At 44.0% G+C, this 26,636-nt stretch overlaps 1 protein-coding gene across 1 annotated transcript in view; it reads right to left on the reverse strand.

Moving 5' to 3' along the window:
• The window catches only part of LOC126198198 (nitric oxide synthase, salivary gland), a 730,749-nt gene that overhangs the window by 495,282 nt on the left and 208,831 nt on the right, over window positions 1–26,636 (reverse strand). The window contains exon 2 of the mRNA XM_049934702.1: window positions 17,163–17,302. Coding sequence (XP_049790659.1) covers window positions 17,163–17,302 — 140 coding nt within the window. The remainder of the gene's footprint in view (window positions 1–17,162; window positions 17,303–26,636) is intronic.

The following is a 26,636-nucleotide window of genomic DNA, read 5'->3' on the forward strand; positions in this document are numbered from 1 at the left end:
TCCATTGCTCTACAGTCTAGGCTTTATGACTTCGCACGAAATTTTCCCGTTACAGACATCTGCGTCACTGATGTGTGGATTTTGGAATTCAGGTTCGCACTGAAATTTCTAGCTTATGGATCCTACTTCTTGTCGTTTTTATGCTGACGTGATTCGCTAGCCCCACATTCAGTTGCGCCGTGACTTTTGCAGCTATCGTCCTCTCATTTTTCGTCACAACCCTGTTCTATGACCGTCCGTCACACACTTCCCTACGCGTTGTAACACAGCGGATAATGCTTTTCCACTTTCCCCTTACAGTGCCTGTTGGAACACCATAACACTTCGGCTACCTTGTTTGTGGAATCGCACACCATACAAGCACCAACAATTTACCCACACCCAAATTCTCTTAGCCTCGACATAAAGCACTCACAACTACACAGAACACTGTCCTAACCACGTGTGACACTTGCAAAGTTTTGAGGGCACGGCACAGGTACCGTTCGTGGTCAAAGACAACTGCGCACACTGCAGGCTTGGCTATTATCTGCATTTGTTTTCTAACATGCATTTCACGCAGGGTTACCACCCTTTTGCCCAACGTCTGTACCTAACGAATGTTAAGCACGCCATGGCGTGCTCATAGTTGCGCCTATTTCGTTCACTGACATGGCACATGTCCATCACAAGGCTTCATCTGCTGCAACTGCTACAATACACTCAGGCGTCACAAAGCAGTTTGCCTGACCTGAGCGGGCAGCATCTTCCGCAGAAGCCATGCCATTTCTCACTTCCTGTACTGGACCCAAAAAAAAAAAAAAAAAAAAAAAAAAAGTTCAAATGGCTCTGAGCACTATGGGACTTAACGTCTGAGGTCATCAGTCCCCTAGAACTACTTAAACCTAACTAACCTAAGGACATCACACACATCCATGCCCGAGGCAGGATTCGAACCTGTGACCGCAGCGATCGCGCGGTTCCAGACTGTAGCGCTTAGAGCCGCTCGGCCACTCTGTCCGGCACTGGACCCTCATTCGACGATGGATTTCAATAGGTTTCGTACTGGCATTGCTCAGGAAAGGTATGACAAAACGTTATTCTTCTTTGGTGCATGTCGCAAACGGGGCAGTCACCAGCATCGAAAACTGGTATTGTGGTAGCTTCTCGCTTGTCTGCAGCATGCGGCTACTTGTTGGGCAGTCGTTCAAGCACTTGTAACTGTTCTGCCTATATAGGCCCGGGAGCAGTTTACTGTGCCAGTTAAGGAGAGGTTTACTACCTTTGGCCCGAAAAAAGCGTGTTCCTTGAGAATTTTTTTCTCGGGATGTGTTGTAGATATCAATGTCAAATTTGGTCAAAATGTTTATTGATATTTCCTCTACGATCTGGAATTTTTTCGACAGGAAACGTCGAAGAGCAAAGGCGGACGTGCCGTCGGAACGAAACAAAATTTCGATGTAGACCTCCACGCGCTGTATGTCACAGGTCAGCCGGATCGTCTGAGATCAAAATTGAGATGACATTAGCGAAGTATGTAAGATTCTTTAGGAGTTGAAGTTATTTGGACCATAGGAAACAAAAAGGCGATAAAAAACCCTATTTTTTCAAATAGAGTTTTTCCATCAATTTTTCGGATTCGTCAGCCAAATAAAAATATTAATAGTTGATGGATCGAAATAAAAGTGGTTCAACTCCTAGACAATTTAGTTACCTTCGTCGGAAACAAAGAATCATGCCAAACGGTTCAGTAGATTTGAACTTAACTTAACAAACGGCGCAAAAAAAAAAAAAATATATATATATATATATATATATATATATATATATATATATATATATATATATATATATATATATCGTAATTTCGAGAAAAACGCAATATTATGCAACGTACGTTCAATCTGCTTTTCCGGGTCCATAAACTAGTCCTTCCTCTTCCTCACAGAGGGCGTTCTGATCGATCTAGGCCATCCTGCGCTGCTCCAGAGCCGCTCGTACGGTCGGTGACAAGCGGTTTTCGTCCGCTTGAATCCGGTGGTCGTCCGAACGCTTGGCGAACTGAGTCGAATCGAGTCGCAGGGTGACGTCCATCGTTGTCATGGTCTTCAGAATATCTGAATACCCTTCCTTGAAGCTGCTCACTTCCAGAAAAGTCGCAATCTCCACAGTCTTCGCACCAGAATGCAAATGCTTGGGGGCTAACTTCCAAACACACGCTTTCAATCCTTCATTTGAATTTAGTGTGTTTCCTCCAAAGCACCAGCACAATAACTCGTCCTCCGAAAGAAAAAAACTGGTGTGTGAAAAGGGCCGATTTCAGGCAGGTGCATTTTTTTGTTCAACCGCAAATAACAAACATTTCCGTTCCGTATTCGGAAAAACCAATTCAGGGGTAGATTCTAAACATTTTTATGGATCGAAAAATGCATTTTTTTAAAAATCGATTTTTTGAAGCAAAAGATAGTAAACCTCCCTTTAAACTTTCAATCGCCTCAACCTTAACAGTTCAGTACACAAAGTAAAAAGTGTCAATTACAAAAGAACTGCTAGTCAAAAGAACCAAGTCGCCATTAAGAGATTTCACATAGATTCTGTATTTCTGAATTTCCAGACGGCTTCTGACACTGTACCACACAAGCGGCTTATAGTGAAATTGCGTGCTTATGGAATATCGTCTCAGTTATGTCACTGCATTTATGACTTCCTGTCCGAGAGGTCACAGCTCGTAGTAATCGCCGAAAAGTCATGGAGTAAAAGAGAAGTGATTTCGGGCGTTCCCCAGGGTAGTGTTATAGTTCCTCTCCTGTTTCTTATCTACACTCCTGGAAATGGAAAAAAGAACACATTGACACCGGTGTGTCAGACCCACCATACTTGCTCCGGACACTGCGAGAGGGCTGTACAAGCAATGATCACACGCACGGCACAGCGGACACACCAGGAACCGCGGTGTTGGCCGTCGAATGGCGCTAGCTGCGCAGCATTTGTGCACCGCCGCCGTCAGTGTCAGCCAGTTTGCCGTGGCATACGGAGCTCCATCGCAGTCTTTAACACTGATAGCATGCCGCGACAGCGTGGACGTGAACCGTATGTGCAGTTGACGGACTTTGAGCGAGGGCGTATAGTGGGCATGCGGGAGGCCGGGTGGACGTACCGCCGAATTGCTCAACACGTGGGGCGTGAGGTCTCCACAGTACATCGATGTTGTCGCCAGTGGTCGGCGGAAGGTGCACGTGCCCGTCGACCTGGGACCGGACCGCAGCGACGCACGAATGCACGCCAAGACCGTAGGATCCTACGCAGTGCCGTAGGGGACCGCACCGCCACTTCCCAGCAAATTAGGGACACTGTTGCTCCTGGGGTATCGGCGAGGACCATTCGCAACCGTCTCCATGAAGCTGGGCTACGGTCCCGCACACCGTTAGGCCGTCTTCCGCTCACGCCCCAACATCGTGCAGCCCGCCTCCAGTGGTGTCGCGACAGGCGTGAATGGAGGGACGAATGGAGACGTGTCGTCTTCAGCGATGAGAGTCGCTTCTGCCTTGGTGCCAATGATGGTCGTATGCGCGTTTGGCGCCGTGCAGGTGAGCGCCACAATCAGGACTGCATACGACCGAGGCACACAGGGCCAACACCCGGCATCATGGTGTGGGGAGCGATCTCCTACACTGGCCGTACACCACTGGTGATCGTCGAGGGGACACTGAATAGTGCACGGTACATCCAAACCGTCATCGAACCCATCGTTCTACCATTCCTAGACCGGCAAGGGAACTTGCTGTTCCAACAGGACAATGCACGTCTTCATGTATCCCGTGCCACCCAACGTGCTCTAGAAGGTGTAACTACCCTGGCCAGCAAGATCTCCGGATCTGTCCCCCATTGAGCATGTTTGGGACTGGATGAAGCGTCGTCTCACGCGGTCTGCACGTCCAGCACGAACGCTGGTCCAACTGAGGCGCCAGGTGGAAATGGCATGGCAAGCCGTTCCACAGGACTACATCCAGCATCTCTACGATCGTGTCCATGGGAGAATAGCAGCCTGCATTGCTGCGAAAGGTGGATATACACTGTACTAGTGGCGACATTGTGCATGCTCTGTTGCCTGTGTCTATGTGCCTGTGGTTCTGTCAGTGTGATCATGTGATGTATCTGACCCCAGGAATGTGTCAATAAAGTTTCCCCTTCCTGGGACAATGAATTCACGGTGTTCTTATTTCAATTTCCAGGAGTGTATATAAACGATTTGGGAGACAATCTGCGCAGCCGTCTTACGTCGTTTGCAAATGACCCTGTCGTTTATCGACTAATAAAGTCATTAGAAGATCAAAACAAACTGCAAAACGATTTAGAAAAGATATCTGAATTGTGAGGAAATTGGCAGTTGACCCTAAATGACGAAAAGTGTGAGGTCAACCACATGAGTGCTAAAAGGAATCCGTTAAACTTCGGTTACACGATAAATCAGTCTAATCTAAAAGCTGTAAATTCAACTGAATACCTAGGTATTACAATTACGAAAAACTTAAATTGGAAGGAACACATAGAAAATGTTGTGGGGAAGGCTAACCAAAGACTTCGTTTTATTGGCAGGACACTTAGAAAATGTAACAGATCCTAAGGAGACTGCCTACACTGCGCTTGTCCGTCCTCTTTTAGAATACTGTTGCGCGGTGTGGGATCCTTACCAGATAGGACTGACGGATTACATCTAAAAAGTTCAAAGAAAGGAAGCACGTTTTGCATTATCGCGAAATATGGGAGGCAGTGTCACTTAAATGGTACAGGATTTGGGCTGGACGTCATTAAAAGAATGGCGTTTTTCGTTGCGATGGAATCTTCTCACAAAATTTCAATCACCAACTTTCTCCTCCGAATGGAAAATATTTTGTCGACACCAACCAACATGGGGAGAAACGATCACCACGATAAAATAAGGGAAATCAGAGCTCGTACGGAAAGATATAGGTGTTCGTTCTTTCCGCGTGCTATACGAGATTGGAATAATAGATAATTATGAAGGTGGTTCGATGAATCCTATGCCGGGCACTTAGAGGTGACTTGCAGACTATCCACGTAGATGTAGATGTAGGTTACGTATTTATCTAGAACATGGAAACGGGTGGACTTCAATCCTGTATTAACATTGAAATGCACTGACGAGCCACAACGTTGTGACCACCGACCAACTGTCAATATAAACCTGTCCAGGCGATAGCAGCGTCAAATGGCGAGGTATGACTGTTAGTCATCATATGCACGGTGAATCAGTAAGGGTGCTGTCCGTGTGCAGAATTGGGAATGCGCGTGGTCTATTTGCGTTTGACAGAGGGCAGATTGTGATCGCCCGGAGGCTCGGTACGAGCGTTTTGGAAACAAAGATTTATCGGTTGTTCAGGGAGTGTTGCGGTGAGTGTCTTCAAGACGTGGCGAAACCACGGTGAATCAACGTCCAGACGTCGTGGGTTTGGGCGGCAACCCCTCATTTCAGATGTGGGACGTACTAGGCTGGGTAGATTGGTAAAACAGGACAACCAGCGAACTGTGGCGGAACTAACACCAGACGTTAATGCTGGGCGGAGTACAAGTGTGTCTGATCACACAGTACACCGAACACTCCTAAATCTGGGCCTCCGCAGCCGACGACCCACGCATGTATCAATGATAACGCCATGACTTTGGGAACTACGACCGAAATTGGCACGTGACGATCGGCACTGGACGTTGGCGCAGTGGCAGACCGTGGTATGGTCTGATAAATCCCGATATCGTCTTCATCACGCCGATAGGAGGGTGCAAATCCGTGTTTTTCCAGGGGAACATCTCATTGACACCTGTACCGTGCGATGGAGACAAGCTAGCGACGGCTCCATTACGTTCTGGGGAACAGTCACGTGGGCATCCATGAGCCCAGCGGAGCCCGTGAAAGGCACCGTGACGGCGAAGGAGCATCGCACACTGCTTGTAGGCCACGCACACAACTTGATGACAATCGTGATTCAGGACGGCAGTAGTATTTTTCAACTAGATAATGCGCCATGTCAGAAGGTTAGGAGTGTGTGGCGGGTTCCAGCTGATGTGCTGACCCCTAACTCACCAGATGTGAACCCGATCGACGGAGTGGTTCGAGGCATTCAGTGGCGAGTTCCAGTTGATATGCTGGCCCCCTAACTTACCAGAACTAATCCCGATCTAGGATGTGATTGAACGTCGTGTTGGAGCTCATCGCCACCCCTCACCTCTCCCCGGAATTTACGGGAATTAGGTGAACTGTGTGTGCAGAAGTTGTGCCAGTTCCCGTCAGGGATCTATCAAGGCATCATTACTTGCATGCCACGAAACATCATCGTTAAATTCTGTGCCAAAAGTGGACGTACCGGCTATTAGGTAGGTGTCATGATGTTCTGGGAGCTCAGTATGAACTGTGTGTTTTAGAATGAAATATTCACTCTACAGCGGAATACTCTCTTTCAAATTCTGAAGGTGGCAGGGGTAAAATACAGGGAGCGAAAGGCTATTTACAATTTGTACAGAAACCAGATGGCAGTTATGAGAGTCGAGGGGCATGAAAGGGAAGCAGTGGTTGGGAAAGGAGTGAGACAGGGTTTTAGCCTCTCCCCGATGTTATTCAATCTGTATATTGAGCAAGCAGTAAAGGAAACAAAAGAAAAATTCGGAGTAGGTATTAAAATTCATGGAGAAGAAGTAAAAACTTTGAGGTTCGCCGATGACATTGTAATTCTGTCAGAGACAGCAAAGGACTTGAAAGAGCAGTTGAACGGAATGGACAGTGTCTTGAAAGGAGGATATAAGATGAACATCAACAAAAGCAAAACGAGGATAATGGAATGTAGTCAAATTAAATCGGGTGATGCTGAGGGAATTAGATTAGGAAATGAGACACTTAAAGCAGTAAAGGAGTTTTGCTATTTAGGGAGCAAAATAACTGATGATGGTCGAAGTAGAGAGGATATAAAATGTAGACTGGCAATGGCAAGGAAATCGTTTCTGAAGAAGAGAAATTTGTTAACATCGAGTATAGATTTAAGTGTCAGGAAGTCGTTTCTGAAAGTATTTGTATGGAGCGTAGCCATTTATGGAAGTGAAACATGGACGATTACCAGTTTGGACAAGAAGAGAATAGAAGCTTTCGAAATGTGGTGCTACAGAAGAATGCTGAAGATAAGGTGGGTAGATCACGTAACTAATGAGGAGGTATTGAATAGGATTGGGGAGAAGAGAAGTTTGTGGCACAACTTGACTAGAAGAAGGGATCGGTTGGTAGGGCTTGTTTTGAGGCATCAAGGGATCACAAATTTAGCATTGGAGGGCAGCGTGGAGGGTAAAAATCGTAGAGGGAGACCAAGAGATGAATACACTAAGCAGATTCAGAAGGATGTATGCTGCAGTAGGTACTGGGAGATGAAGAAGCTTGCACAGGATAGAGTAGCATGGAGAGCTGCATCAAACCAGTCTCAGGACTGAAGACCACAACAACAGCGGAGTGTGCGCTGATATGAAACTTCCTGGCAGATTAAAACTGTGTGCCGTACCGAGACTCGCAGGAGAGCTTCTGTAAAGTTTGGAAGGTAGGAGACGAGGTACTGGCAGAAGTAAAGCTGTGAGGACCGGCCGTGAGTCGTGCTTGGGTAGCTCAGTCGGTAGAGCACTTGCCCGCGAAAGGCAAAGGTCCCGAGTTCGAGTCTCGCTCCGGCAAACAGTTTTAATCTGCCAGGAAGTTTCATATCAGCACATATTCCGCTGTAGAGTGAAAATTTCATTCTAGAAACATCCCCCAGGCTGTGGCTAAGCCATGTCTCCGCAATATCCTTTCTTTCAGGAGAGCTTCTGTAAAGTTTGGAAGGTAGGAGACGAGGTACTGGCAGAAGTAAAGCTGTGAGGACGGGGCGTGAGTCGTGCTTGTGTGTTTTAATTTTATAACTAAACATCACCCTTCCCCGAACCGTAATAAGAACCCAAAAAGCGCCGGCCGAAGTGGCCGCGCGGTTCTGGCGCTGCAGTCTAGAACCGCGGGACCGCTACGGTCGCAGGTTCGAATCCTGCCTCGGGCATGGATGTGTGTGATGTTCTTAGGTTAGTTAGGTTTAACTAGTTCTAAGTTCTAGGGGACTAATGACCTCAGCAGTTGAGTCCCATAGTGCTCAGAGCCATTTGAACCCAAAAAGCAACGTCAGAATGGGACCAAGTATACCACACTTCATGTGGTACTTAAATACTAACATGCTTATCTGAGAAATACCACAAACCGTGTTGTGCAAAGCCATGTATCCAGAAATGTTGTCGAAGCATACACAAGACGTATTATTAGACAGGCAGGAAAATTTGAAACACATGACCAGGATATAGAAGTCAGCACACGTCGGAAGTACATACATAACATCAGCGAAGCTGTCAGTCCCGTTCAGTGCAGTCAGGACTTGACTATTTATTTCCGCCCATTGTTACGACAAAACATATCTCAGGCTATAAGGCAGGTAAGAAGTTGTGGGAGCCGTGGTTAGGTATTTTGTAGAACTATAGGAATACACTTCAGGTTTATAATCTATCCACTGGAAAATGTTGCACGAAGTGCTATGACCTTAAAGAAAAAAGAAATGTTTCAAATGGCTCTGAGCACTACGGGACTTAACTTCTTAGGTCATCAGTCCCCTAGAATTTAGAACTACTTAAACAAACTAACCTAAGGACATCACTCACATCCATGCCCGAGGCAGGGTTCGAACCTGCGACCGTAGCGGTCGCATGGTTCCATACTGTAGCGCCAAGAACCGCTCGGACACTCAGGCCGGCTGACCTTAAAGAAACTTAACAGGAAAAACCAGTTCGTTCTGCACAGTGAAATTAGCTCTGTTTCACTGCAAACGAGTAAACTACTTTTGACCAGGATTATTCTAAGAGTAGAATATTCTAAAACAGATTGAATGTATCTCTACATATCATAACACAAATGTAATGGTTGTGCCACTACAATCAGACAGGATATTTATATTAGCATAGTGGCGTGTAATATTTCACATTATATCTGAACACCGAAACGTTAGCTGGTCTTCCCCTCGCTACCTTTATTCAGCCTTTGTTTGTCGACAAAGCTTTTACTGGGATCTACTCTATAAGGAATTTCCCTTCCTAATGGGTATTGAATCACGCCGAGTCTTCCCCATGTCTTTTCGACACCGTTCGGGAAATACAAGCCTAAAGCGTATTTCAGTATATTTCTGAATTTTATGCTTTTGTACTCCGTTAGTCACCAGGTAATAGTCCCCAGATAATTGCCAATCAGTTTTCTGTCATTCTCTAAGCGGAAATATTTTCATATCTTGCTTAGCATTCCTAGTAATACCTGTTAACACTGATGCTTCAACTGTTACTGCATCGCTGCCGTCCGTTAAATGAATCTGTAAGTTCTGATCTGTCAGTTACGTGGGGACCTAAGATGTTTCCCTCACTACTCCTTTCTGTGCAAATTGCTCAGTAAAGACTTACGCCGGCCGGAGTGGCCGAGCGGTTCTAGGCGCTTCAGTCTGGAACCGCGCGACCGCTACGGTCGCAGGTTCGAATCCTGCCTCGGGCATGAATGTGTGTGATGTCCTTAGGTTAGTTAGGTTTAAGTAGTTCTATGTTACAGTGGACTGATGACCTCCGATGTTAAGTCCCATAGTGCTCAGAGCCATTTAACCATTTGAAAGACTTTCAAGACAATCTCACATTAAAACCACCATGCATTTTCGCCGTGAATTTCGACAAACACTGCGCGCTCACAGTGGACCCAATCACGTAATAATCGATGTTGGTACCGAGCGAGATGGCGCAATGGTTAGCAGAGTGGACTCGCATTCGGGAGGACGACGGTTGAAACCCACGACCGGCCATCCAGATTCAGATTTTTCGTGATTTCCCTAAATCGCTCCAGGTAAACGCCGGTATGATTCCTTTGAAAAGACGCGGTCGATTTGCTTCCCCATTCTTAACACAATCTGAGCTTTTGCACCGTCTCTAACGACCGCGGTGTCGAAGGGTCTTTAAATCCAATCTTCCTTCCACATGGATATTCATATAACATGTATGTCCGAGAAAATACGCTAACAGAAAGCGAAAGATTCCCCAGACATAGCCTTCAATCTATCTAGTGTTAACTCTCGAACAGGCTGACGTAAGCTAACCTGTTGGGAATTCCATTGTCACCAGTAAAATGGATTCGTCAAGTTTATAATGCGTTGGCAAAGTTCGCCAAGCCACTCTCCTTGTTTAAATGTAATCACCGAGTGATTGGGAAGCAGCAGACGTTCTAAGTGTACGGTGCAAAATTCATGGCCAGGGAGTTACTTCTCCCGCAAGAGGACAGGGCGAAGTAGGGAAAGAACTTACGAACTTTGCATTGGTACCACCACAGCGGCCATTTCCGCGGCTGCCACGATTTCATCGCAGATATACTGTTATCGTGTCTACACTGACGTGCCAAAAGAAAACGAGCGACAGCGATAGGCACATATAACAGTTGGGGGTAGTATAACGTACAGAAGGTACAAAAAGGAAGCGCATTGGCGGACCTGTGATTTGTAATCCAGTGATTCACGAGAAAAGGTATCCGACGTCAATTAACAAACTTTGAATGCGGAATGACAGTTTGAACTAGACGCATGGAACAGACCATTTCGGAAATCAAATGGTTCAAATGGCTCTGAGCACTATGGAACTTAACTGCTGTGGTCATCAGTCCCCTAGAACTTAGAACTACTTAAAACTAACTAACTTAAGGACATCACAAACACCCATGCCCGAGGCCGGATTCGAACCTGCGACCGCAGCGGTCGCGCGGTTCCAGACTGTAGCGCCTAGAACCGCTCGTCCACTCCGGCCGGCTTTCGGAAATCCTTAGAGAATACAAAGTGCAAGAGTGTGCTGAGAAACCCGTTGTTGTAGTGGTCTTCAGTCCTGAGACTGGTTTGATGCAGGTCTCCATGCTACTCTATCCTGTGCAAGCTGCTTCATCTCTCAGTACGTACTGCAGCCTACATCCTTCTGAATCTGCCTAGTGTATTCATCTCTTGGTCTCCCTCTACGATTTTTACCCTCCACGCTGCCCTCCAATACTAAATTGGTGATCCCTTGATGCCTCAGAACATGTCCTACCAACCGATCCCTTCTTCTAGTCAAGTTGTGCCACAAACTCCTCTTCTTCCCAGTTCTATTCAGTACCTCCTCATTAGTTATGTGATCTACCCATTCAATCTTCAGCATTTTTCTGTAGCACCACATTTCGAAAGCTTCTACTCTCTTCTAGCCCAAACTACTTATCGTCCATGTTTCACTTCCATACATGGCTACACTCCATACAAATATTTTCAGAAACGACTTCCTGACACTTAAATCTATACTCGATGTTAACAAATTTATCTTCTTCAGAAACGCTTTCCTTGCCAGTGCCAGTTTACATTTTATATCCTCTCTGCTTCGACCATCATCAGTTATTCTGCTCCCCAAATAGCAAAACTCCTTTACTACTTTAAGTGTCTCATTTCCTAATCTAATTCCCTCAGCATCACCCGAGTTAACTCGACTTCATTCCATTATCCTCGTTTTGTTTTTGTTGTTGTTCATCTTATATCCTCCATTCAAGACACTGTCCACCCATATCTGAGGCTTTATCTCTCACCACGGATAACGCAGTGGCTGACGGCTTTCACTTAACGATCGAGAGCAGCAACGTTTAGATAGAGATGTCAGAGTTAACAGACTGCAGAAATCAATGTGAGTCGTACGGCAAATGTATCCTTTAGGACTGTGGGGTTGGGGGAGGGGGAGGTTGGGTGCTGGTGGGGGGGGGGGAGAAATTGGATGTTAATGGATTGTGGCAGCAGACGACTGACGACTGACGTGAGTCCTTTGCTAACAGCTGGACATCGCCTGCAGCGTCTCTCCTGGGGTAGTGACCATATCGGTTGGACCACAGACGACTGCAAATCGCGGCCTGGTCAGATGAGTCCCGACTTCGGTTAGTAAGAGTTGAGGGTAGGGTTCGAATGTGGCGCAGATCCCACGAAGCCATGGACTCAAGTTGTCAACAGGGCACTTTGCAAGCTAGTGGTGGCTCCATAATGGTGTGGGCTGTGTTTGCTTGGAATGGACTGGGTCATTGACTGGCAATGTTTATGTTCAGCTACTTGGAGATCATTCGCCGCCATTCACGAACTTCATGGTCCCAAATGACGATGGAATTTTCATGGATAAAAATGCGCCGTATCACCGCACTACAAATGTTCGCGATAGATTTCAAGAACATTCTGGACAATTAGAGCGAACGATTTGGCCACCCAGATCGCCCGACATGAATCCCATCGAATATTTATGGGGCATAATCGAGAGGTCAGTTGGTGCACAAAATCTTGCACCGGCAACACTTTCGCAATTATGTACGGGTAGAGGGGCAACCTGGCTCATTATTTCTGCAGGATACTTCTATCGACATGTTGAGTCCATGTCACGTTGAGCTGCTACACTACACCGGAGAAAAGATGGTCCGATACGATGTTAAGTGGTACCCCGTGACTTTTTTCACTTCCACGTGTATCTGCCGTGCGCCTTAAAGGCCTCGATTCGATTAGTATTTCCCTGACTATGGACCGCATAGCATTTCAGAAATAAATTCATCTTTCCTCTCAGTTCAATCAATATTTCTACTACTGTGTGTCTACATGATGACCCGTAGGTATAGATTAAGAATAAGACTGTTACAGTAAAAATATACAAACATTAATTATAGTAACGTCACATCGTGCGTTGTTGTCGGTTTAACGATATGTTCTCTAGTACTTACCATTACACATTTGTTTGACACCTGTTCCTTGTTCAGTATGTTCCCTCTCATTTGCTGGCCATCACCCGCTGTCTAATGCCTGGAACAAATCTGTAATCGAACTGACAGGGAACGTGCCGCACCTATGAGTGAGAGGCTGCCGGATAAAACTATTTAAATTTCTCACTCTCGTGTAATTATGGGAACTGACTAAATACGCTACATTAGCATGTCTTAACTTCTACTGAAGCGTATAAAAGAGCCTTGAATGTCTCAAAGCGCATAAACAGTACTGGTGGATGGGCATTACGAGCCACATGTGCGAGGGGGTGGTAGCGTGAGTATCGGAACGGACTTAAGCTATCTATGACAAGAAAGGTTCTATAGCTAAAACGTTTAAAAAATGGAAGTTAATACACTCCTGAAAAAACCTAGCTAATAACATGTTTTTGAATGCTTCATTCCACTATTTTTAGAACCAGCAAGCGCATAGAGTATCCATAGCACAGGACAGCACATAAACAAGTCGATTTTTATTTTATTTTTTAAAAAAGACAGTTACGTCGATTGAGAATAAAACCAAATGAAACCATGTCTTACGAAAACGAAAGTCACAAAAAGTAACAGCGTCCTGTAAGGATGCAACAGTTTGGTGGGCTAACTATTATCTACCTAGACAATCAATATTGGGTAACAGACTTTTGTGGCGCAGCTCGGTCTTTGCGTCAAGAGTAGTTTTTGGGAATCCTTTTAGTGACCGACAAATTTCAATCTCCTCTAAAATTTTGAGTGCAATACCCCTATTTTCCTAGTGCGGCAACTGCAAATTTGAATATAGGCTAGTAACTGAATGGCCTCTTTAATGTAAATGGCACTCAAAGCTGCCCCAGCGCCCGAGGTGTTACTATGTTCTCTAAAACGGACCTCAAAGCTTCTTACTTTCGGGCTTATATACCTGGAATCACAATCGTCACACGTGATGCAATACGCACCTAGTGACTTAGTTACCCCGCTTTGTCTCCTGCTCATGTCTAAATTTAAGACCATTATTCTTTGGGACAGAATATGCCGGTCTTGTAGACAAGACGCTTACCAGTCTTACTAGAAATATTACCATAATAAGGTGTCCTATGATATTTACTGTCAATATAAGCCCCATTACATTTTGGGATGAACGCATTCGATGTGCTAGATCACGCAGAGGTGACAAGATCATTACTACAAACCTCTAAAATAATACTCTATGGATAGGTTTACTGCTGAATTGGCTGATGTGTATCTCGTGTATGGGTTCACTGAATGCAATAGAACAGCGACACGGAAGCTACAGTGAGCTGATTCCACAACGACGGCAATCGCATCAGATTGCAGTGTATCTTTGATGGTTGTTACTTTACTCTAAGCTTTGGTGACGGAATGCCCCAAGTTTTATCACTGTTGTGAAATTATTTTCGTAGAAACATAGGTAATGGAGGAAACTACCGAATAAATCGTAGTTACATAACTACTACGCAACAAAACATTGGAAACCACGGGCCTCTATGTCAAAAAACAGAGAAGATGTTCCCCGAACAACGTCCGAAATTTTGTCCGTGTAGTTCGCGTTCACCCTGTATATGTAACGATCGTAACTCATCGTGTTACCAACCACCCTAACAACGCCATGTGCAGTGACGTGCGTGGGGGACCGAACAAGGACGAAAACAAAGGATGAATTGAGCGTAATTAATGAATAGAAAATCAAGTGATAGATTCGGGACCTTTAGACGAGGAAAAAAAAAAACGCTGCTCTATCCTTAGTTTGCGAATAAATTTTATTTCGGAGTAGCTAAAGACTTCACCGCGAGTTAAGGCAGCTAAATAATTACAGAAACGAAAGGAATCTTGTAATAATAATCCCCTACCTACAGAGGAACCGCGATCTGCAAACGGATCTCGATGGCCGTTCTCGACTGATGTCATTTTGAGAGGAATTAATAAATTGTTCAAAACGGCGGTGACCAATAAGAAGATTCAAGTCTAAAGGAGAATTTTCTTCTCTTGAGGCGCGCACGAACACAGAACAACCGGCTGTCCGAACGGCCGAGGTTGCGCCTGCTTAGGAAATTTCTGGGGCAAAAAGGAAGCGGCCCGGCAAGCGACAGCTAGCCGCCTGACCACGCAGCAGGATGGCACAGGAACTTCTTGCTTTCAGCCATAGACAGACTACTGTGCGCTGCCAACCAGCCCTGATCATCGCCGCTCCTGTCCATTCTGGAACGTCTTATTGGCAGTTCCAGTAGCTGCGCTCTCGTCAGCAACCGCACATTGTCTATACGTACGCTCCGCCATGCGGCGGTAAAGCTTAACGTTTCGTGAGGTCGGGCACGGTCTAATAGTGATGCCCGGTTTCGACAGACGTTTCGGTTCTGTGCCGATCGCGGTTATTTCGCTATACTGAGAGCAGCAGCGCCAGCCACGGGGTAAGGTTCTCCGAATTGTACCAACCCCCCCCCCCCTTTTGTTGCCAAAACCTACACTACTGGCCACTAAAATTGCTACTCCACGAAGATGACGTGCTACAGGCGCGAAATTTAACCGACAGGAAGAAGATGCTGTGATATGAAAATTATTAGCTTTTCAGAGCATTCACACAAGGTTGGAGCCGGTGGCGACACCTACAACGTGCTGACATGAGGAAAGTTTCCATCAGATTCCTCATACACAAACAGCAGTTGACCGGCGTTGCCTGGTGAAACGTTGTTGTGATGCCTCGTGTAAGGAGGAGAAATCGTACCATCACGACTTTGATAAAGGTCGGACTGTAGCCTATCGCGATTGCGGTTTATCGTATCGCGACATTGCTGCTCGCGTTGGTCGAGTACCAATGGCTGTTAACAGAATATGGAATCGGTGGGTTTAGGAGGGTAATACAGAACGCCGTGCTGGATCCCAACGGCCTCATATCACTAGCAGTCGAGTTGACAGGCATCTTATACGCATGGCTGTAACGGATCGTGCAGCCACGTCTCGATCCCTGGGTCAACAGATGGGGACGTTTGCAAGACAACAGCCATCTGCACGAACAGTTCGACGACGTTTGCAGCAGCATGGACTATCAGCTCGTAGACCATGGCTGCGGTTACCCTTGACGCTGCATCACAGACAGGAGCGCCTGCGATGGTGTACTCAACGACGAACCTGGGTGCACGAATGGCAAAACGTCACTTTTCGGATGAATCGACGTTCTGTTTACAGCGTCATGATGGTCGCATCCGTGTTTGGCCACATCGCGGTGAACGCACATTGGAAACGTGTATTCGTCATCGCCATACTGGTGTATCACCCGGCGTGATGGTATGGGGTGCCACTGGTTACACGTCTCGGTCACCTGTTGTTCGAATTGACGGCACTTTGAACAGTGGACGTTAAATTTAAGATGTGTTACGACCCGTGGTTCTACCCTTCATTCGATCCCTGCGAAACCCTACATTTCAGGAGGTTAATGCACGACCGCATGTTGCAGGTCCTGTACGGGCCTTTCTGGATACAGAAAATGTTCGACTGCTGCCCTGGCCAGCACATTCTCCAGATCTCTGACCAATTGAAACGTTTGGTCGATGGTGGCCGAGCAAATGGCTCGTCACAAAACGCCAGTCACTACTCTTGATGAACTGTGGCATCGTGTTGAAGCTGCATGGGCAGCTGTACCTCTACACGCCATCGAAGCTCTGTTTGACTCAATTCCCAGGCGTATCAAGGCCGTCATTACGGCCAGAGGTGGTTGTTCTGGGTACTGATTTCTCAGGATCTACGCACCCAAATTGCGTGAAAATGTAATCACATGTCAGTTCTAGTATAATATATTTGTCCAATGAATACCCGTTTATCATCTGCATTTCTTCTTGGTGCAGCAATTTTAATGACCAGTGGTATAGTTAAGGGCTCTCACTCCGAAACTTTCTCAGTTCAACTTATGTAGCTTTAGGTGAATATTATCTCCATGTGTCATTCTCTGAATGTGTCAATGTCAGTGGTGGCTGCCCTCGGTTAAGAGTACATTGTTCTGTGCTCTTCGCGCTACTTCCTAAATCTTTTATTTCTGTTGCGATTTCTACAACTTTACCCCAGCATCCATTGATATCAGTGGCTCCCTGCAAGTAGGGTCGTAGTCCACACAGTCTGTAGAATAACAATATGAGATACGGACGGCGTATCAGTATTTATCTCTCCTACTAGCTGGGGTAAGCTCTTTTCATTCAGGCCGCCTAGGGCACGAAAACTGTGGCAGACGGGATAGATGTGGCCGATGTAAGCGCTTAAAACAGACAATATATGCGGTCAGCAGGCCTACGGCGTAGCAAGTAGCTAGATTTCGCTGGCTTACCTTCTTATGGATGTGAAGTACTGGTCCAGGAAGTCCTTGGCGTGTTTGAGAAGCTCCTCCGGTGATCTCGGTGCTGTGGTACTCCGACCAGGCATGGCCATCAGGCTCCCCAGGCATGTCTTCGGCGTGCATTGTGTCGACTGCAACAGTCAATAACAGTATTCATCTTTATTTGTGTCAGACGGTCAGCAAAGTGTTTAATTTACTGTTAGGCGATTTCCTGGGATTTCTTGGTTAACTGTTTAACCCTCTTGATACACCAATTAAGAAAATGTACGAAATCTGCATTAGGGATGGCGATTATCGCTAACAACAGGTTTTCGGTTATATCGTTTGCCTTTTAGCACCCCAATTTAACCTTTCTGTTAAAACCGCTCAGGATAATCTGCTTCTGAAATTACTGACTTTTCGGTCTTCTGGTCGTATTATTGGTATGTGTGCATTCGGAGCACGGAATTATCTGGAAGTGGACCATGGAGTGCTGGGAAACCAGAAAAGAAGAGAATCGAATCGTTTGGGCTGTAGTGCTATTGAAGGATGTTGACAATTCAAAAAATGTTCAAATGTGTGTGAAATCTTATGGGACTTAACTGCTAAGGTCATCAGTCCCTAAGCTTACACACTACTTAACCTAAATTGTCCTAAGGACAAACACACACACCCATGCCCGAGGGAGGACTCGAACCTCCGCCGGAACCAGCCGCACAGTCCATGACTGCAGCGCCCTAGACCGCTCGGCTAATCCTGCGCGGCCTATTATTGTCGAAGAAAGATAAAAAAATTTTGACTCTCTCCGTACCAAGATAGAGTGAATCAAAAAATTGCATTAAAAAGGCAAATAAAAGAAAACTTATTCCGTCCACTGTCCTCTGCTTTCCTCGAAAAGTTGAAAATGGTTGAATACCACAAAAAAAAAATAATCGCAAGAATTCAAATTTTTTGAATCTCTGCTCAAAAATCAAATTGCAATCGTGGATCGTATCTCTATCTGTGCATTACGAATGGTCAGTGCTAAAGCGAGAAAGCTGTGGTTGCAGGACTCTGTTTATCGTGTTAATTTGTCCATTTTCTGGGGCCACAAGCAAATAAAGGTGTATTATAAACACTTAGGAAGCCATTTTTACTGATTGTCGTAAGTGAATTGTTGTGAAGTTTTTGACTTATTACGGTTGCGGTGTTCTCCTGTATTATTTCATAGAAATGGAAAACCACCAAATGAAGCGTTGTACTTCATCGCTACGTCATTTCTTGCTCGTTTCTGCGGCATTGTGATTAAGGAAGGTAGGAAGATTGGGTTTAACGTCCAGTCGACATCCAGTTCATTAGAGGCGGAGCACAAGGTCGGATTGTGTCAAGGATGGGGAAGGAATTAGGCCGCACCCATTCAAATGAACCAGCCCGGAATTTACCTGGAGCAACTTCGGGACATCGCCGAAAATATAAATCTGGATTGTCGGGCACGGGTTTGAACCGTCGTCCTCCCAAATGCGAGTGAAGTGTGCTAACAACCGCGCCATCTCGCTCGGCGCATTGTTATTAAAATAGCACTGAATGATTTTCCCAATTTTACACCAGCGCAAATTAAACGAATAGAGATTACTCCTCACTTTAAGAAAGCTTATTTAAAAACGAAAAATTACCACTGCTGCTATGGATGATAGATGTTTCGATTTTTTTACTCGGTTATTAGTAAAAAATAAAAATCAAATGTTATAACCGAAACCAAACAACTACTCAAAAATATGGTTATTCAGAACTAAAATACCGGTATCGTTTTTAACCACTTAGCTTTTCTCGTTCCCAGTCTGCATTCCACCTCTAAAGCTGTCCTCAGAAGGGACGACAAAACGTACGTGGAGGAAAAGCTAGTGACGTCACAGCTTGAAACTGCACGTTCCGCTACACCGCGGATAGTGAAATAAAGAATCTGGTATGTCAAATTTTTACCATGGGGAGAGGAACCTGGCCAAAGAGATGCGACGTAGCTTTACATCACAAGCGGAACGTAGGAGCCGCCATACTCTACAGCGGTAAACAACGTATTTAGTGGGATTTCTTTCTCGGAGAGTAAGAGGTACGAATATAAGCTGTTTCAAAGCATCAGAAAATTGAGGATCTTTCGAAAACGCGACGTTTTAGCTACGATTTGTTATAATAAAATGACAGGGACGGTTTTCTGTTGTTGATGTTGTTAGTCTGTTCTGTGGTACGAAAGTATACCGTTTCAGTGCTATGGCTCATTCATGATGAACCAAAAGCGCATCTTTTTCGTACAATTTGCATATTAAATATAAATAATAACATTTGAACATACGGTGTTTACACAGTCTACGTCATATATCTAGGTACACCAGCCATGTCGATACGGTAGCGCAATTGAAAGCGTTTTAATCTGTGACCTTTGGAGGGAAAGAGAGCAGGTTTGCGTCCACTTCCTAACAAATTTATTGTAATAATGTATTTGTTGCAATTCATGTTGCAAAGGCCAACGGCTGGAATGTTTCCCCAGAGACCAGTGTCTTAACGTGACTCCCAGTGTGTAGGACGCATTTGAAGGCTCTCAGTTATGAAACTTTCTGTAAAACTTTAGTGCAATTTACATATATCTCTCTCTGGGTTTATGGAATGGCTCATGTTTGTATCTTACTAGCAAATATCTTTTTCAATGATCTTGAGCAGTTTCGAAAAATTTTTCTCTTCCATTCGAATGAAATTACGAAACTAATGTCGATCTTGAAATCTATGTGATGAAGTACATTATTTCAGAATGCTGACAGTCAATGCAACATCGAGAATATGGATATTATGCTTGCGCAAACTGACATTAGACACTATGTCTTACCTATATTCAGTTTAAAAACGAAATTGGGACGAAAATGCGATTGAGTTAAAGTATTAATACGTATCTCAGATTGTTGTAATGTTCCTCTACCAGCGATTCGCGATTTTTTCCGCTCCTCAACGACAATCGCGAACAGAGTTAAAGCATCTGTTCTACGCGCGTCCATTTTCGTAAAGAAATCTAGATCGACATCCGTACTCCGCAAGCCACCTGACGGTGTGTGGCGGAGGGTACCTTGAGTACCTCTATCGGTTCTCCCTTCTATTCCAGTCTCGTATTGTTCGTGGAAAGTAAGATTGTCGGTATGCCCCTGTGTGGGCTCTAATCTCTCTGATTTTATCCTCGTGGTCTCTTCGCGAGATATACGTAGGAGGGAGCAATATACTGCTTGACTCTTCAGTGAAGATATGTTCTCGAAACTTCAACAAAAGCCTGTACCGAGCTACTGAGCGTCTCTTCTGCAGAGTCTTCCACGTAAGTTTATCTATCACCTCCGTAACACTTCCGCGATTACTAAATGATCCTGTAACGAAGCGCGTTGCTCTCCGTTGGATCTTCTCTATCTCTTCTATCAACCCTATCTGATACGGATCCCACACTGCTGAGCAGTATTCAAGCAGTGGGCGAACAAGCGTACTGTAACCTACTTCCTTTGTTTTCGGATTGCATTTCCTTAGGATTCTTCCAATGAATCTCAGTCTGGCATCTGCTTTACCGACGATCAACTTTATATGATCATTCCATTTTAAATCACTCCTAATGCGTACTCCCAGATAATTTATGGCATTAACTGCTTCCAGTTCCTGACCTGCTGTATTGTAGCTAAATGATAAGGGATCATTCTTTCTATGTATTCGCAGCACATTACACTTGTCTACATTGAGATTCAATTGCCATTCCCTGCACCATGTGTCAATTCGCTGCAGATCATCCTGCATTTCAGTATAATTTTCCATTGTTACAACCTCTCGATGTACCACAGCATCATCCGCAAAAAGCCTCAGTGAACTTCCGATGTCATCCACAAGGTCATTTATGTATATTGTGAATAGCAACGGTCCTACGACACTCCCCTGCGGCACACCTGAAATCACTCTTACTTCGGAAGACTTCTCTCCATTGAGAATGACATGCTGCGTCCTGTCTCTAGGAACTCTTCAATCTAATCACACAATTGGTCTGATAGTCCATATGCTCTTACTTTGTTCATTAAACGACTGTGGGGAACTGTATCGAACGCCTTGCGGAAGTCAAGAAACACGGCATCTACCTGGGAACCCGTGTCTATGGCCCTCTGAGTCTCGTGGACGAATAGCGCGAGCTGGGTTTCACACGACCGTCTTTTTAGAAACCCATGCTGATTCCTACAGAGTAGATTTCTAGTCTCAGGAAAGTCATTATACTCGAACATAATACGTGTTCCAAAATTCTACAACTGATCGACGTTAGAGATATAGGTCTATAGTTCTGCACGTCTGTTCGACGTCCCTTCTTGAAACCGGGGATGACCTGTGCCCTTTTCCAATCCTTTGGAACGCTACGCGCTTCTAGAGACCTACGGTACACCGATGCAAGAAGGGGGGCAAGTTCCTTCGCGTACTCTGTGTAAAATCGAACTGGTATCACATCAGGTCCAGCGGCCTTTCCTCTTTTGAGCGATTTAGTGGTTTTCGCGTTTTGTTGAAATTGCACCACGGTTATGCTTTACATGTCACTCTTCTACCAACACTACCATCACTTCAGGAGTTTCATGTCATCGAGACTGTCATCAGTTTGCACAAAAACTGCAGTTCCTCATCATTATTAGATGTTACTCCTTCACACCCACATCTAACCCCTTAACTTGCTAGATGTTGCTACCACAAAGGGTGCCAAGTGTGGCTTATGCCCACGGTGATTCTTTCGCTGTACTAAGAGAGATATGTACGAAGTTTGGTTGAATTTTCTCAAGGCATTCCAAAGGTATACTGGCAAACACACGCAAGTGTGCGAAGTTACCAACACAGAAATCTACAATAGCCTACATACAGTGTCGCTGTAGTCGCGGCAGTACAGCCTTATGAAATATCCACCTATTTATAATCATCCTGTACTTTCCATGTGTTACAAAATGTTTCGATTAGAATAGTGCAACCAAGGAGCCACAGAGGTAATTAAAATTCAAACCCGGTAATTCATCAATAGTTCGTGACATTAGCTCTTGAAACAGAGTAAATGAGAAGGAAGGCGAAGAGATCGCTAGAAGAGGAATTTCGGATTACTCAGGGATGGTACAGAAAAATGTCTGTAATGTTTTGAAAGCAATCATCTCAACGCTCTTGATTTTAGGCAAATATGGAAGTATGAAAAAACTGGATGGTCTAATGAGTATTTGTGTCACATGGATCAAATAACTATCTGACCACAAAATTTTAAGTTTTCCATATTTGCCTACAATAAAGTGTATTGGGATGATTGGTTCCAAATCATTATGGACGCTTCCCAGACGCATCATTACCCGATCCGACCTTCCTCTGCTAGCGATCCCGTCGAGGTAACCTTAACCTTCCTTTTCCCTTATTTGTTTCAAAGGCCAGTGTCATGCAAGGTTTATGAATGATAGGTAGCTATACAACAATGGACGACAAAGAGAGACAGCTTAAAACAGTGTATGGAAGAAACGCAAGAAATGCAGCGGAATCTTTACATCCAAGGAGCTATGAACGAAATGAAAGATTCAAAAGTGCGAGTAAAATTGAGGGAGAAAGCTTCGCTGAAATATTCGCTGATGACATAGATGTCGTCTTTGGAAGAGAGGAAGAACTGAAGGCCGTATGAATGGAACGAAGGGTTCACTGCGTACAAATACGAACTGAGAGTAAAACTAGGAAGGACAGAACTACTGATAATCACAGATATGAAGTTTGTGACAGTAAAAATTGAGGACCATGCAGCCGACCTCGTGAAGGAATAAGCTGGAAGCAAAAGAACGCGCGGTGAAGCTGGGAGGACAAATTATCTTGCGTTTTGATTCCTTCATGGTCAAAGAGCAACTGGACCATGTCATTGCTCTGTTGACTGATTATAAGGAAGATCAAAAGTTTTTCTGATTTTTGGCAGCTCAGAAGGTAATAATATCTTCGTTTAGAATGCATTGCTCCTCACCATTTTGAAGCCTTAAGCAGTATGGAGGAGAGCCTTGAAATGACCAGTGGTGAATACTGGAACAATGTAAAAGAAGTAATCGTCACAGATGAAAATAATAACCTGCAGAGAGCTAAGAAAGGCAGGAAGAAATTTTTCGATGAAGAGCGTGAAGAAGCTGAAGACAAGCTTATGAAACTACGGAAAAAGTGGATGCAAACAAATAAGAATCCTGAAATAGAACATGCTCAGGGCATGCAAAATTAACTGGAAGAAAAATAAACAATTCTTAAAACAACAGATTGTATCTATTCATGAATATCATGAAAATAACAAAATCTGGTAAATGTATGGTACAATAAACAAACCAAGGTGATAAAGCATTTAAATGGCAATATGATGACTGAAACAAGAAAAATTTTAGCGACAAGCACAGAGTATTTTGACAACCTACTGAATTGTTCTGATCCAGCAGCATCAATTGCTAGCTCCAACAACAGTACCAACTATGTGGAAATTCCAGAACCCACATATGAGGAGATGGTAGAGTGTATCAAACGCCTAAAAAATGGTAAAGCAACTGGCAGTAACAACATCATAGCTGAGATACTAAAATATGGAGGAGAAGCATTGCACAGACGTTTATTTCACCTTAAACAGATAATCTGGAAAACGGAGAACATTCCAACAGAGTGGAGAGAATCATTAATAGTCCGTATACATAAAAAGGGAGACAGGAAAGATCTCAGAAACTATAGAGGAATATCGTTAGTGAATACAGGTTATAAGATCTTATCTTGTTTATTGCTATGCCACTTAAAACCACATGCATAAAATATAATTGGGGATTATCAAAATGGCTTCCGGAAAAACAGGTTCACCACTGACAACATATTTGCAATCAAATCAATAAATGAGAAAGTTTGGGAATATAAACAAAAAATACATTATCTGTTCATCGATTTCATGGAAGCTTTTGACTCCATCCATAGACAAAGCTTGTTGAATGTAATGACTGAATTTGGTTTCCCAATTAAATTGATAAACCTCTGAAAAGTAGTCATGGATGAAAATACAAGCAGGGTTTTACTAAATGGATTAAAGTATGACCATTTTAAAATAAAACTGGGTTAAGACGAGGAGAATTTTCGTCCTCCATTCTCCTCAATATAGCTTTAGAAAGAGTTGTGAGGAAACTCAAACTGGTACCTGCTGGGATCCTCTAAGAAAGCAAAATTAACGTGTTAGCACACGCAGATGACGCAGTGCTCACTGGAAACAGTGAAATAGAGATTAGGCAATTGTTTGTGGAGCTTGTAACAGAAGCATCAAGACTTGGCCTGAAAGTAAATGACGAGAAAACCAAATACACGATAGTTCAAAGATGTAGTGATCAGTCGGATAACCAATCACACCTAATAGTTGGTAAACACAAATTCGAGCCTGTTGAATAGTTCAAATTCGTGTTATCATTGACAGATGAACAAAATCAGAAACAGGTAGAAATAAAAGAGAGATTGCAAAATGCTAACCGAGCCAATTATGCAATACAAAATCTCTTAGGGTCCAAACTGCTGATTAGGGAAACTAAAATGAAGTTATATAATACAATCATCAGATCAGTTCTGATCTATGGGGCGGAAACATGGAGCCTAACGAAAACAGAACACCAGCATGTACAAGTGTTTGAGTATAAAGTTTATAGAAAAATCTTTGGTCCATATTATGACAATGAATCACAATGCTGGAATAAAATACACAACACAGAAATCCACAACGACAGTAAACATAATAAATGCTAGAGGACTACAATGACCTGGAGATCTGATGAAGAAGACCAAATTATGTCAAGAAAATTCAGGGAGAAGCCAAATGGCAAAAGACCAAGGGGGAGACCCAGGAGTACTTGGTGGAATGAAAGTGATTGCATATGCGAAAGATTGGGAATAAATAACTGACAAGAGGCAGCACAAGACAGGAGTATCCGGAGGAATCATGTAAGATGGGCACGGGAACTTCGAGTCCCTTAGAAGCCTACTACGCCTCACATAGCTGTCCTTAAACTTCTTTTGACTTGCTCAGCCTTTGTCGGAATGGGTTCGGCTTTCAATGTGCAACGCAGCTGTCTGATATCGAGGTAGTTTCTCAGTACTGTAAGTATACCCTGATGATTGTTTTCCACACTTCACTATCCTCCGTGGTACGAAGTTATGAAGCACATGGCACAAAATGCGTCTGAATTTCTGCCACACATGCACTAAAGTATCCTTCTCTGCTCTATAGTCCGCTCCACTAATTTAACTGTGATAGCTGTATTTACCATATCATCTGAGATTTCGAGTTCTGTATTCTCTGTTGCCCGATGTAGAGGTGACAGTATCGAATACAGGAATTTGAGTGTCAAAGATAACGATGTACACATTCCGTCCACCTCATTGCGCTACAGTATTACCCCTTGTACTTGGAACATTTCCGCCGTGTATAGATTGTCATATAGACGCACAAGTAATAAAACTGGAAAGAGAGCGAGCAACTGAAAAACAGCTTCAAGCTAATCTATAAATGAACAGTTACTAGACCTAACATTGTTAACGTTAGATCCCATATCAAGAATCTAAACGAAAAAAAGCCCTCTTCCAGCACGTGTGTTGTAGATTTATGGGAAAATGCAGCATGCCATCGAATCTTTCAATCCACTGAAAAAACTTTGAGGGATGTTATGTCACACACACACAGGATGGTTGTTAACCAACATATCATTTTTAACCATTCGTTTACACGTTTCATCTGGCTGAATCAACATTATAATATGTGTAGTACATGAGCAGTATATAATGGCAACATTAACAATAATAAAAATAATGGCAACAGTAACAATGATAAAAAAAATGATTATATGGGGATGAATATACGGAATTTAAGTAATGTCGCTATTATCACATTGTGTTTAGAAATTTCGTCATTTTGTTCTTGTGGAATGTGAGGAATGGCATAAAACAGAAATGAGAGGTAGCGCTACAGAAGGAATCAGTACAGAAAAGAATTTGAGTGGTCGAAGAAAGAAAGAGAAATAACAGCTTATGTTCGTGACTGTGGCGCGTTGTTCATGATACGCAGGAATGCATCATGGACAAATCGTAGACAATTTGTTCGTGTTTGCATGTTGTCATCACAAGACATCAGTGAGCATGTTAAACGTGACTACAAAAGTTACAAGTCAATGCTCACACAAATAGCTCATACGATTTCTTAGCCGAAGGTTGCCTCAGGATGTAGTAGTGTCCTAGGACGTAAATAAGTTAAGACTAGAGATGCACGCTCTAAACACATACAGATGCAACCATCGCACGTGGAAACAGTTGGCCAAATATAATAGTTGCTACTTTATGTACCATGAGACCCGGGAGAGTATATTTGTTGGATAACAATGCATGTACATATTTTATAACATGAAATAAAACAAAATTTTAGTGTTTTTATTATATTATTTATTTCTTAGCTGCAACACT

Source organism: Schistocerca nitens, chromosome 1 (genome assembly GCF_023898315.1).
Source record: "Schistocerca nitens isolate TAMUIC-IGC-003100 chromosome 1, iqSchNite1.1, whole genome shotgun sequence".
Classification (NCBI taxonomy): Eukaryota; Metazoa; Arthropoda; class Insecta; order Orthoptera; family Acrididae; genus Schistocerca; species Schistocerca nitens.